The sequence below is a fragment of the Thalia democratica genome, chromosome 3 (assembly GCF_965202585.1).
Source record: "Thalia democratica chromosome 3, ktThaDemo2.hap1.1, whole genome shotgun sequence".
Lineage (NCBI taxonomy): Eukaryota > Metazoa > Chordata > Thaliacea > Salpida > Salpidae > Thalia > Thalia democratica.
Genome location: NC_139167.1, coordinates 37,544,898 through 37,559,486, shown reverse-complemented (window position 1 = coordinate 37,559,486; position 14,589 = coordinate 37,544,898). Strand labels below are relative to the sequence as shown.

At 25.6% G+C, this 14,589-nt stretch overlaps 1 protein-coding gene across 1 annotated transcript; it reads right to left on the bottom strand.

The window, feature by feature from the left end:
- Positions 1 to 2,543: 2,543 nt before the first annotated feature.
- LOC145831846 (uncharacterized) lies at positions 2,544 to 4,085 on the bottom strand. The gene is made up of 2 exons (XM_082939190.1): positions 3,840 to 4,085; positions 2,544 to 3,455 (listed from the first exon to the last, which is right to left on the bottom strand). The coding sequence occupies exons 1-2, from the start codon at positions 4,063 to 4,065 to the stop codon at positions 2,977 to 2,979; spliced, it is 705 nt and encodes a 234-aa protein (XP_082795316.1). The 5' UTR covers positions 4,066 to 4,085; the 3' UTR covers positions 2,544 to 2,976.
- Between the last annotated feature and the right edge of the window lie 10,504 nt (positions 4,086 to 14,589).

Genomic DNA, 14,589 nt, shown 5'->3' with positions numbered 1-14,589 from the left:
TCTCTTGACGGACATTTTGCAATCGACCTGTCGCGGTTTCCGTACGTGATGTGTTTTATTAAGTGCAGGTTTTCTTCCTTGAGTTTTTTGTTTTCATTCGTCAGAAATTTTATGAGCTCTGTTTGTTCTTTGCTCAGTTTTTTGTAATTGCTCACTAGCTCCTCTTGAACGGCAATCTTATTTTCACTGCTTAAATTTTTATTTTGATCATCCGTGATTGTCCGTTTAGACATTTGACTTTTGAGCTTTTATTTTTTCTAAATTGTTTTTTTTTTGAAAGATACTACTGTTAATTATCAGACAACTAAAATAAAATATCGTATACGCTTAGCTACGTAATAATATGATAAAAAAATTAGCTAAGTTATGATAAAATTGAAATAATTAAATATTAAATGAATGTTTTACAGAAAAAACTTGTATGATAAAATGTATCTTCGTAAAAACCAAACAAATAAAATCAATCTTTTTTGTAGTATACTGAGTTTTTGAGTTTGTATAAAGAGTTTAAAAAATTTACGATTTATTTTTTTTATGTCATAAGATTTAAAGGTATGGTTTTTTTGGTAAGATTATTGTTATAGATTAAATGCTATGAGTGAAATTGTTCGAATAAACAATTAATAAGTTTTTATGATAGTTTTTTGATTCTAGTTCTTAGGAGGAACAAACACATAATAGCTGTAATATTGATTTAAGTCTACTATAATTGTTCCAGTAGTACCCGACGCACACAATCAAACAAACTTTTGTCGAAAATAAAAAGTGTTACTGAAATGATTTGTTTAATTTTCATAATGTACAATTTTTAATTTTACCTTTGTTTAGATACAGTTTCAATGTTTACTTGTTTTCTGGGCAATTATGTAACAATATTAAAGATATTTTATTTATAACGTATCTTTTTAGCGATTTATTAGACATAGATTGACTGAAAAGTCTAGTTGTGTTATTTTATAACTTAGTATGTATCTTTATTTAAAAGAATAATGTTGTTTGTTTAAAATTTTCATCACAGCATAGCGTTAGGCTTAAAAAAAAGATTGAAGTAGACTGAAAAACGTAAAGTTTCTGCCTTAAGTTTTACGTATTTCGCAGCACATGCAACTAAGTTATATTAAAGTGATTATTAGTTAATACTTATAACTCACAGGATTACCACACACTCAGGTTAACTCAGTCTAGTTTAAAGTTTTGAAAAAGAACAAGTTATTTAGGACTTCTAAAATTTACGCTAATATTATGACTTTGATTTTTTTTTAATTTTTTATGAAAATACTAAGCACCAATTTTATGAACAAAGTTTTAAAACAACTTAATAAAGCTGTGTGTATATAATCGGTGTTTATATAATATAATATATAAATAAAAACAGTATTAAATAAACAAGTATTAGAAGCGTTATAATATTCAAACTTTTCTGTATACGTGTAGAATTAAGTAGCAATTACATAATAAGTATTTAAAACTTATACTAAGCCCTGTTGTTAAATTCTATTTATGTACAAGTTGAAAAATGTTCAAGCTGTTTGTGTGTAAAAATTAAATAAATTGAATATAATCTTCAGATACAGTTTTTCGTATTTCAAAACTACTGGATTATGTTAAAAGTTGTTACACTAAACCTATAAAATCACTAAGTACTAAAAAAATATTAAAACAATCTCGACATAATTGTCAAATTAATCACAACAAACCTGCCTTTAAAAAAAGACTAAAAGAAAAAAAAGACCCTTTATTAATATTATTCAATAATAGTTTGAGAGTCTGTAAAAAATGTATTGCACACACTTTCAAACTTTTAGAATTTTTTGACAAAAGTTATTAGGTTTTTTAAACTTAAAATTTAATTTAAAACAAGTTTGTAAAAATCAGTATATACTTAAAAAGTGTTTTTGTAAACTTTAAATAGATTAGCAATGCCTTTGATTTGTTTGAACTGTAAGATTTAAAAAGAAAAGTTTCCAATGGGTTTATTAGAACAATGTCAAACTATCTAGCTGAAAATGTTTAACAAAGTTATTATTAGTCTAAAAAAAAACAAATAATAATAAAATTTAATAAAATAATTTGAAAAATAATTTTGTATCATTAAGTTCCAAACAGCTTTTTTTTTGGATCTTTTATTAGAAAACATTAGTAATATTTAATATTTTAAAGATATTTAAACTAAAACTAAAAATATCTTTTAGAGTGCATAAATACTAAAACCAAACTTTACTAGTACATTTTTCAAATTTCATACTTTGCAAGTCTAAATACAAGCTTTATATGTTTTTTTACTAAAAAAACAAGTAAAATACTTAGACCAGTTTACAATTTCAAGTATTTATTTACATAGACTTGTTTCCAACTGAATATGTATCATATTACAAGTTTTCCTCTTGAATAAAATTGTTATTCAATAAAAATACTTCTAGAACAAAATATTAACAAACTTTTAAATAGATATAAAACTTTCAACTCAAAACGAGATTAATTTTAATAAATAATAACTTAAACATAGAAGTAAACCAGTTAAATCTAGTCTAAAAATACTTCTATCATACCAAAAAATGTAAAATTGAATAGAAATAACACAATTTAAATAAAAAGTGCAATAAAAATCAAAAATAATCTTAAATTTTTAGTTACCAAGTAGATTTTATTCCAAGTTTTTAGTTTAAAAATTTAAAGTTTAAAAATACAAAAATAGTAGCTAAAAGATTCTTAAAAAGAGTATGTATACATTTTAAACTTAAAAGAACTTTTGTAGCATATAAGTAATAGAATTTTTTTGTACTTCGTCACTAAATTAATTCTTAGAGTCTTGATTTGTCTTAAACCAAACAAATTTGAAAAACGATTTAATTAAAAAAAAACAAATTCTAAAAAGTTTAAAACAAACGCTTACTATGAAAATTTAACCAAAGTTTTTTTTTCGCTTTTTTTAGCTCTTCTTCTCTCTCCATCCTACCTGAAAAAAACCTACTCGGCTTACGGTACCAGCAAGTGCGGGATGAACAGCTGATCCGGGTTTTCAAATTTTTCGCGCGCCACTTCGGCCACCCACTTCCGACATCTCTCCTCAAGCTCCGCGTCGCAATGAACTTTTTCAGAACTTTTCGAAGCTTTATTTTCATTCTTGACTTCCTTTTTAACTTGCTTTGCGCCTTTCGGTTTGGCTACAGCTTCTTTTACCTTCCTGCTCCTCGCAGCTTTCGTACCGCTCTTCAGTTCTTTCTTGTTGGCGTTGCCGGGGATTATTTCGTCCTTGGAGCAGGGAAGTCCCCCCGTGTACAACTTGCCATGGGTCATGTTGGGCAGCGAGTGGGAAAAGTTGTGGTCCACGGGAATTCGCAGTCTGCTCCGCTGGCGCGCTTTTGAAGTTTTCAAGTTTTTGCTGCCGTTGTTCGATTTGTCGGTGTTTGAGCTGATGTTGGAAGACGATGTCGGCAGTTTGGCGTTGATCGTACCTGCAAGTTTTAAAGTTTAATGAACGGTTAAATACTTATGTTGTGCATTCTGAGCTTGAGGTAACGGTGAAAACAACAGACAGAATTGCTGTACTGTTTTTCTAGTTTAATTTTATAGAAAATTACAACAATACGAAAAAAAAAACAAAAAACAACCCTGCTGTGAATAAAATATTTAATTTGCACATCTTTATTTAAATAAGCTGTTTACATTCCAGTAAATTGAGCAATCTTTTTCAGTTAAGACAAATAACTATATATAAAATTATAAAAAAATATTTTAGAAAAAAGTATTTTTGGTCAATAAAAACTATAAAAAATGATTAGTATTAAGATTTTTAAAATTATTAACAATATTAACTAATAATTACAGCTGCAAAATACCGTAAGAAGATTTTGATCGTTGGTATCTGGTAGAGTAGGTTTGGACCGCGAGTCGACCTTCCTGGTTAGCAACAGGAGGCAGGTTGACGCTTGTGTTGCCTGGCAACTTGTCACGGTTGGATGAACAAGACGAAGAAGATAATTTGATGTTTTTGAGCTTTTCACTCACCAAACGATGGCTTCTCGATTTCGTGAACCTCTCACGATAGCTAGAATGTGACGTCATAGTTTATATAATGTGAAAATGTTTCTAAAATGTTTTATTGATATATTAGAACTTTAAAATAATAAATGAAGGCAAAGTTTAAAGCCAATACTTGGATTTACTTTGCCGTGAGACAAAACAAATTTTCATACAAAATACTATATGTTTTTTTAAATTTTTACAGTATTTTTTTTAGCTTATGTTATATAATCTAAAGTTACATTAGTATGAGTTAAGACACTTATCCTAAAATTTACAAATAACTATATACATACTGTATATAATGAAGTTTCAATCTGTGCTGTTAAACAAACTAAATGGAGATATCACTGCACTATGGTGAGGTCTAACAAAGACATCGACGTATACATTTTTATTAGGTACTAAAGCATAAACATTTGACTTACAGTTTATATAAAACTTCTAGAAAATTAACTATAAAAAAAGCTTAATTTCATATAAAACAAGATATATCTTATACTTTTACAAATAAAGAGCTAAAGCATATTACTTTAAAAATACTAGTACACTTTTTCTATTGTACACTACAGTTAAAAATAATGTTAAAAATTTCATTTGCTAATCTTTTTATATCAATATTTTTTATAACTAGATACTGACACTTTCTATATTTACTGTTGCACTTTTTTGACAACGGCAAAGTATTTTATTTTGAAGCAACTCCTTTAAATGTTTGTATACTCTGTGGCCGTTTTTTTAACAAAAACCTTAAGTCCTTTTTTAATAAGCTAACCGCAAATTTAACAGTTACTTTGTGATTTGGTTGTTTAGTGTAATACATCAGCAATAGTAAATATAAGAAGCACTGTTTGCCATAAAGGTGAAATTTGTTTGTTTTGTAAAGAGATTAATGATTTTTCGAATAAATTTTATTAGTTCAAAGAATAAAATTTGTATTGTATATAATTTTTAAAGCTTTTCAAAATCTATTAATCCTAAATGGTTTGTACAAATGTTTATTGAAGTACAAACATTGTGATTTTAAAAAATAAATTTAAGTTTTTTAAATTTTATTTTAAGCATGTGTTAATAATTTTAATTTTAAAAATCAGAAATTTAAATTCTTAAGTTTTACAAAACATACTAAATGTTATAATAGAACTTCCGCTAATAGAGCAATCGCGACAATAATTTACGACGAGCAATAAAAATAATACATGAGTACGTTTAAAAGTGGAGCAAGACTTATAAACTTGTTTATTCATTGTCAGCCTCGTTTTCAAAGCAAACAAAACAATGAATTCCGAACGTTTTCAAGCATAATGTTCGGTGTGTTTACGTAACATCATTTACAAGGATGCGCGACAATAGATGCGGTTAGGAAAATACGGATAATTCCAGCACTGTTCTGAGAATGACAACTAGTAAATGACGATGTGTTGTTAAAACAACAAAAACAAAATGTGACCGATTTGTCATTCTGCAATTCTTCAACTATTCAATTTGTATTTGAACATGGGTAATTTGCAAACAAGTTTTTGAGGTTTTAAATGCTAGAATAAGTTTAATTACTTTAGCTCTTTACTATAAATCAAGCAACTTGAAAAAAAACCATTTTAAATTTTTGTTTAATATCACTTTAATATATGTGTTTATTATTTCTATTAATAAAAGTTCACGTTTTCCGCTTTTTTGTGATACTATAAAAGCAGGCATGTCTCTATCTCTAAAATTGTATGCAAACTTATTGTATTTTGAACATTAACTAACAATATACAAAAATATGTCTTCAAGATCTGACATCTTTCAAAAAAAACTATGATTTGTTTTACTGATATAAAAAATAAATTTTATTATTAAAAACAATCAACTATAGTTAAGATGCTTTTTTGCTAAAACATATCAACATTTAAAACAAATTAAAAAGAAAATGGTTTTGTTTTTTAGAAAGTTTCATAGTCTAGTGTAAATAAATATGATTTTTTTTTGTTATTAAACTGCACTAAAACCTGTAAAAATTTATATTTTGAATTTTTTATTAGTACACATTACAATAGTATCAAAAAACTATTTAAAGCTAATAAAGTTTAAACTAAACTTTAATCATGACGTTAGTAGTTTTATTGTATAAATTAAGACGTAAACTTTCTGATTAAAGGTCGATGCACTTTTAAAAAACAAAAGCTACACCTATTTACGTAGTTTTCACACATAATGTGTATTACACGTAAAATTTTGTATCAAATCTTGGTACTCTATTTGCATAAAACTAAAGCTAGTAACAATAAAACTTCATTACTTTTCCTGACTTTAAAAGATTGTAGTGTTACCATAAGTACAAACAACAAACAATTTTGTATTAATATTGTAAAACAGTAAAACACTAATTATGAACTTAACAAAGTGCATGTTTACTAAGGGCGAAAAGCAGGTTGTAACAAAAACACGAAACATTAAAAACAAATGTTTATTTTCACACTCTCCACTTAAAATAACTTAGGATAGGTCTGCTTTTTGATTGATGCGGATTAAGTATAACAATATTTGTTACTTTTGTATACCCGGTTTTGACCTTTTGACATTTCTTTAGTGGTTAACAACTCAAAAGTAATATAATTTAAAAAACATTATCTAGCCATTAACTAAACTAAATAAACTTGCCAATAAATTCGTTCATTAAAAAAAAAATAAAAAAGTATATACAAAATAAAAAGTAAAACCTTAGTCTATATAAAAAAAATCAAAAAGCTTTACTAAATTTTCACTCTGCGTATGATCTATTATCCTTTCAGTTAAAATATTCTCTAAAAACTGCTTTCATTTATCATCTTTCAAGACTGGTGATGTAAAAACTTTCTTTTGTCATTTTTCTAGGTAATGCTTAAATACATTGAAAAACAGTAACAAACGGTTAGTTTTATAAGCACTTGAGTTAAAGCAGCTGGTCCTACCGATAATCCAACACTTGTTTACAGTAAAATTCAGCTTTAAAAAGTACTCATCTGTCCGCACCAGCGAATGAGCTTCTTGTGCGGTGAATCAGCGGTTAAATACCTAATGTGACGTCACAATGAGAGCTTAAGTGACAAAGAAGCAAGCGAAAGTAGTTTCACTGTTATTACAGCTTTCATCGAAAATTTTTGTAAACACTTGATCCCAGTGCAATAATAACTTTCACTCTCTTTTATTACATCGAGTTTTTTCCCGTTTAGTTTCGCTACTGTGTTATGGGCTTTTAAAAGATGTTTTTGTTTGGTTGTGCAAACAGGCTAACTAACAGTGATTACTAACTATTAGAAAATTCAAACTTGTCTACGAGTTAATTTTAAAACACTTTTTACAAATGTATCAATTTAGTTTGAAATTTTTGTCAATGATTAAACAGCCCTTTTTATTTAGGTTTTAAAAGATTAATTAAAACTTAAACTAACGAATTTTCTAATGAGGTCATATTATCTAAATATTTACAGCTGAAGTAAATATGAATTACTTAACCACAAACTTAAGGTATAAAATTATAACTTTTTACTTCTGTAAATTTAAACTAGAAAACTAAAAAAAGTATCCTATTTTGAAAAACAACACTACTTAGTTTATGTTTCTTAATAAAAAAATAAAACATTAAGCCTCAAGTTCATTTTAAATATAAGCTATACTCAAAACATTTAAAAGTTTTCTAAAAATAAAGTTAATAGGGTCTTTCACTACAGATTTTTTAAACTTACTAGTTTTAAATAATTTTTTATACTACATTTTTATTAAATATTGTTGATATTTAGTTGTATATCTTCTTATACTCTCACTTTTAAAGTACCACTGACTTTTTTTAGAACAAGATCGAAGTTTATACTCTATACAGGTTTTTTTTTACTATAAAATTGAAACCAACTCAATTCTACCTATACTATAACTTTAATTTGTACAACCTGATTATCATAATTAAGTCATTGAAAGCTATATTTGAATATATGCAAAAAAAAACTTAGTTCTAACAACAATAAAAACTTATTTAATTGGACAACAGCGTTGTAATAAATTATTTTTAACTACTTGTGGTGCTCTCTAATTAGGATACAAAAGCTCTCAAGTTTACAATGCCACCACCTCCAACACGGAACAAATCTTTCAATAATCAAAAATCAAGTTCGTTATGCCGAGCGAAGTATGACGTAACAAAAAGAAAAAGCTTTTAAGTGGTAACACTCACACACGTATAACAAACCACTTAAGGAACAATAGAGAAAATTTAAGCAGAAATAAACTAACCTCGACACTTGTTTACGACATTTTGGGGTCTTGAAATCACAACAACAATTGAGATTTTTTCTTCTAAAAATAAAATTAATTAGTCACCGTTAGTTTCTCCATTTTTGCTTGTTATTATATAATTTCAATTTTATTAATAGTTTTCGTACAAGTTTTTCTTCATAATATAAGACTTTTTTGAAAACTAGGTCACAATTAGTACTAATAACATGTTTTTTTTTGTTTTACTATTAAAATTTTGAAATTTTTTATACAAATTAGTTAACGACTTATTGTAAACAATTGATAAAATTAAGTGTAAAAAGTTTATTTTCCATTTAAAGCTAACTCTATAAGTATCGTGCTAAAAACTGATTGTAAACAAAAAGTTTTGTTTTATTTTAAAAAAATAAGAAATTTTATTTGCCTTATAAGAACTTGTTTGTTACTCAAAATGTAAAGTTTTTTACTAAAAGAAATAAAATATTAATTTGTTTTACTCTAAAACTTCTCTTCTAAGGTTTTAGAAGAGTTTTTGTAAGAAAATATTTTAAGAGCCAATTTATTTGTCATTTTTTAAATACAGCTGACAAATACATAAATTTTTTCAATAAGTTTAAATATTGCAAATTTGACTTATTTTAAAAACACTGCTGCACTTTACTACAACTATAAAAGCAGTTTTAAAATAAAAAATTTCAATAAAAAAAAACTGATTAATTTTTTTTGTTTTTGATAGGATGAAAATCTTTTACGCCTTTTACAGACATTAATATGAATTAATAAGATTCATGAAATACGTAGAATATTGGCACAAGATTGATAAGTTTTAATTAATTATTGAGAAACATGCTTGACAACTAATGAATAGTAAAATTGTTACCAAAACTTTTTAAAGATTTATAATATAAATAAGTAAAGCTCTTTTTAACGTATATAACGTAATTAAAGTGTAAGGTTCTTGTTTTTCTGTATTATGTAGTATTATACTTATAAGCTAGTAAGTAAATGTTATTAAACAAGTAGAATGTATTTCCATAGAAAATTCTGTAATATTTTATTTTAATAACAAAGTTGTTGTTCCTCAAAAATTATTAACTGTATGTTATAGAGCGGTGAAAATTCGTTAAATGTGTATATATTATATAAGGTGCACCAGTTATAAACTAATGAAAACACCTAATTATTTTGATAATTAAGACATTCTTAAATTAAGGATTTGACTTTTTATTTTTGAAGATAGTCTTCAGTATTCTGTTTATTTCCTTAGACCTTACTCAGAATTTAATAAATGTGATTAAAAATTGTTTTTGGTCAAACTTTTTAACGAAAAACACTATTAAATTTCATATCGATACAACTTAAATTAAACCTAATTTTGAATCCGTGAGAAATTGTCCAATATTATACTTGTGTTAGTCTTTGTCATTCTTAATCAGGGTTTTCATAAACTAAGTTTCATAAACTCCTCCTTAGCGGAAGTCTCTTATCTATTTATTAGATACGTACCCTGGCAACTAAAGTTACCTCTAAAAGATCAATGTTGACCAGTTTGGTAAAATCTGTTTTGAACTGTGCACAAAAAGTTATGTTAGTTTTCTTAAGTTAAATTAAATTGAAGCTAATTTCTAATTTTATGATATTTTTAATTAAAATAAGTATTTATCGATAACCGAAAGTTTTTTGTTTCCTTGGAAACTTTTTTTTTAGCGCTTTTTCTGTCGTTCAATAAACAGTTATAGTTATCAGTAGAACGGATAAAAGAAACATACAAAATAATAAACTATAAAATGAAGGAAAATTGTATATATTTAAAAATATATTTATCCTATTAGTGTAATATTTTCCTGTACATTAAGATTGTTAGCTTGAAAAGTGTAGATGGAATTTATAACACTTATATCTTTTGTATTTTATTTTTCAAAATAAAAAGTTTTTGTTTTTTTATTATATACATCTAATAATACGTTCTTTTCCGGTTTTTATTAGATGATAGTTATTTAGTTTTCATAATTTACATCGACCAACTTTAAGTTCTTCTGATATGTAGAAATAAAAAACACTAAAAATACGTAAAAAAAATCTCTGCACTGAATTATTTATCAACGAAAACATTGCTGACAGTCTAACAGAGCCTAAGCCTGGATTAACAAATACCGTGAGACAACCTCAAATAAATATAAAGGTTTTATCGTACCAGTTCAAAGTGGTATGATCAAACATTTATGGACGAAAAACATAATACATTTGTAACCACTTCACTATATGCTTTTTAGTTAATTTTTTTTTTACCAATTTAATATTTTTATTTATTTTTTTATACATTTTTTTGAAAAAAAAGTTGTTTTCTTTGGCGGGTGCATGTAATCTAGCTACTAAATGGTTTGAAATGGTAAATAGTAAGGTAGTTAACTGATGTTCCGTTAGACTTAAAAATATAAAACCTACTATGCTCTTGACTACCTCCGCATAAACGTTAATTTTGGAGGAATTGAGAGATTTCTGAGAATTTTATTTAAGTAGTAACAAATAATTAATTTTAATAAGTTATGTCATAAAATTGTTTTTGTTTGAGGCGTGTTTGAATGGTTTCCTGAAGCCTGAGCTACCCTCCTAAAAATAAAAAAGCTTAAATAAATTACTAAAATCTTCGTAAAACAAAAAATTTTATTTATATATATTTTTTGAAGTTATACATAATAAATACTGAATTTACAAGATTTAATAGTTTGTATTTCAAAATTGTTGGTGCTATTTTTGCTATCAGTTAATAAAGGTTTTTAAACAAAGTTTTTATTTGATGATATAATGAATTCGTAGTTTTTGAGAACTTATTTTTAAAGGGAAACATTTCAGTAAGTTCCATATAGTTCTCCTATGAAAACGCTAGTGTAATTATTTAATTGTTTTTTTCATTTTTTGACCTAGAAACAGCAATTTTTCTTTAAAAAATATCAGTGTTAATTAAAATAATAACTGCACTTAGTTGCTTGTAGAAAATTATTTAAGTTAAGTATTTTATTAATTAATTAATTTAATTAATAATGTAGCAATAAAATAGTGTTATGGTTTATCAGTTTTCCACACTTCCTTCACTATAATAATTTTATTATTCTTTTAAACTTTGATTCTTGCGGTTTTTGAAAACTAACCAACGACCATTGGTCATGTCGTTTTAATTACTCGACCACGTCACTTCTATAGTGACTTTTCAACACTTAATTCAACACAACATAGTTAGCTTTAAACTTCAAAAATATTGTGTAGTTTTGTTCTTTAAAAATATTTAAATAGTACTAAAGCCAAAAGTAGTAAAATTTTAATCTTGATATTTTAAATATAAATAGCTAAACTTAGCTTGTCAAGTTTTATTTAAAGTTATTACCTACAAACTATTAGTAACTAAGGGCATTTTAGTTATTGTTTTAAATTTGTAATAAGTTTTTCTTTTCAAGTTTTAATCAATACTTAATATTTGCTAAAATTTTCTTTAGATTTAATAAACATTAATTTTTTACTGTTTAATAGTTGTCTCTTACTCATAAATTCTTTTGACATCAGTTTTAAAAATCAGTTAATACATACTAACAATATTTGCATATTTAACAAGCATTAGTAACTTAAAAATTTTTACAATTATGTTTATTGAACGAAAAAAAGCGCACAAATATTTGGTCCAAGGACCTGGTGTACGAAAAAACCTTTCGGTTATCGAGTCATACACCTGGGTACAGTTTAAAGTCATGTCCAGGACAATTACTAATAAAACAATCAGTTAAACAAAATAAAATGAATAAAATAAAACTAAACGAAAACTAACTGAATTTTGTGTTTTATAATGTACTATGAATCTTGTTTACTAAAATAAGAAGGAAAAAAAGATATAACTTTAAATTAATATTTAAAAGGAGATAAACAATACTAATAGCAAACATGTGGATATTTGAATTATAGCTTACAACCTCTAAAAATAATGTAAAATGTAATACGCTGAGGATTTTTACGAAAAAAAAATTTAATATTTTGTGCTAAAAAGGTAGTTTTTATTTTATTTGATAATTTAGGTTGAAAAATAAAAATATTTCACATTTGAATATTTACATTTGGGTTAAAGTTATAAATAGTTTTGTTTTCAATTTAAGTTTTAGCCTATAGTTAATGTCTAATAACATTATCTTCTAGACGACTTTAATATCTTTTAGAACTTTTTATTTTGAAAGTAATGAGATTATTTTGCGAGACATTGTTTTCAAAAAAATTTGTTGAAAAAACATTAACTAAAGGATACATAAAAGACTAAAAAATATAATTTACAACTTAGTATTGATTTTATATTTACCTACTAACACTAAAATGCATAAGTGCTTTGACGTTTGAGTATACACCTGTATTAATTTAAAGACCGTTCTACTAAAAGTTAAAATAGAAACTACTGTATTTTTTAGCAAAAAAAAAATGTTTTTACCCAACTCAAAAAAAAAAGAAAATGCCCCTCCCCTGGTTCAAAGTTATAAACTTAATCTAAATTTTAAAACTATTTTTATTTGTTTTTTAAATAAATAGCTACAATTAAAAAATATTTTAATTATAAAACAATATATAACATTTTTTTACACATTTGACAGTACATTATTTTAAGACGTTAAAAGGTATCCAAGTGGTGTGCGACTCGATAGCCGAAATGTTTTTTCGTGCACCAGGTCCTAGGACCGAATATTTTGAGCGTCTTTTGTTGTCGTTCAATAAACATTACATTACATTTTAATACTTTTAACTTATTACAATTTGTCAAGCAAAATAAAGTTTGTGAAAAGTGCGAACACTTAACAATGGTTTATACATTAGTTATATTTTTTTATTATAATAAATAACTAGTTTAAAACTTTTGCCATATAAGTAAGGATGTTGTAGGTACTCTTTATATTTTGTTTGAACATTGAACATAGCCCAAAGTGCGTACTCAGCAGGAAGTGATACCCAAGAAGCATCAGTTTAATAGAAAAATTGTATTCTTAATACAAAGTTTTGGCTGGAAAATGATTACTTAACAGGTTGTGCCTGCCTAAGAAGAGCAACTCAAGAGGAATATTTTGAATATTTTTTTCGAGTCTTCTTAAAGTGTGGCGGTGTTTCACCTAGTATTTGCTGAGTCATCAAAATGAAGAATAAAATTTTATAATTTTTTTCTTTTTAGTTGCTAAAATTTATTTTCTTAATTGACTTTAATTATGTTTTGGTAAAATGGGTTAGGGATAAAGGTATAAAAAAAATTAAAACAGTGTTAAACTTTTTTGCTGGCACTTTTACATTGGAATTGGATCCATTTTCTCAACCTGTTAGTCTCTTTCCTACTCAGCGTCTTAAAAAAATAAAATGTTGTTAGCTTTATGAATGTTGAGGATGAAAACTATTTCGCGGTAAAGTCCCCTATCTTCTGATTTTTAAAACAGCATATGTGAAGCATTGCTGAGATATTTTGCAAAAAAAAAACATAAATTTGCTTTTAACTGTTTTATTATGGTAAAAAAAAAATCAGTCTCAAACTCAAAGCTTTGCAAATATAAAAATGTCCTTGGGAAAAAGCAAGTGTGTTACATTATAAGTAATTATTAGAAATTTTTAGTAAAAATATAAATTTAAGTAATTTAGATTTCTTTATACATACTTAATTTTTTAGAAATGTAATTAGTGTAAGTATGGATATTTTGAAAAGTTAGAATAACAGTTGGTTAAATCAAGGTTTTAATTGATTTTCAAACATTCCATTTTAAAAATACTAGTAAATTTTTTTAATTTTAATGAGCTTTTCATCCTACAAACTTTATTATACTTGTGAGCCTTAATCATATGACAAGAAACAAATGTATTTTTGTTAAATTTAAATTTTTTTTCAATAGATGATGATTAAAAAAGAAAACTTGATACATTGATTTAACACTTTAAACCAATGGGTTTTAATATTGCAATGTTTAATTCAGAGAATTTACATAGGTCCAAGTAGGACCCCTACTCTGTAAGGGCACACATTACTTTTTTTTTTCTGTAAAAACATCAGCCTCAAACTCTACTCAATGCAATAATGAACATTTTTTTACCTTTATATAAATAAAGTTTATTAAGCTATGCTCAAAATTAGCAAATAAATTTTTGAATTACTTTGTTTTTTATTAGTTATATTTATTTTTTAACTGTTTTTATTAAATCTAAAAGCTCTTTAAGTGTTTAATAGTTTTGCAATTTATTTATCAAAATTTCATTGCATGATTGAAACAAAGATTATTGTTAAGAAATAATCTTTAAACTTTTGTGGAGGTCAGTAAACTACTTTAAAATAAATTA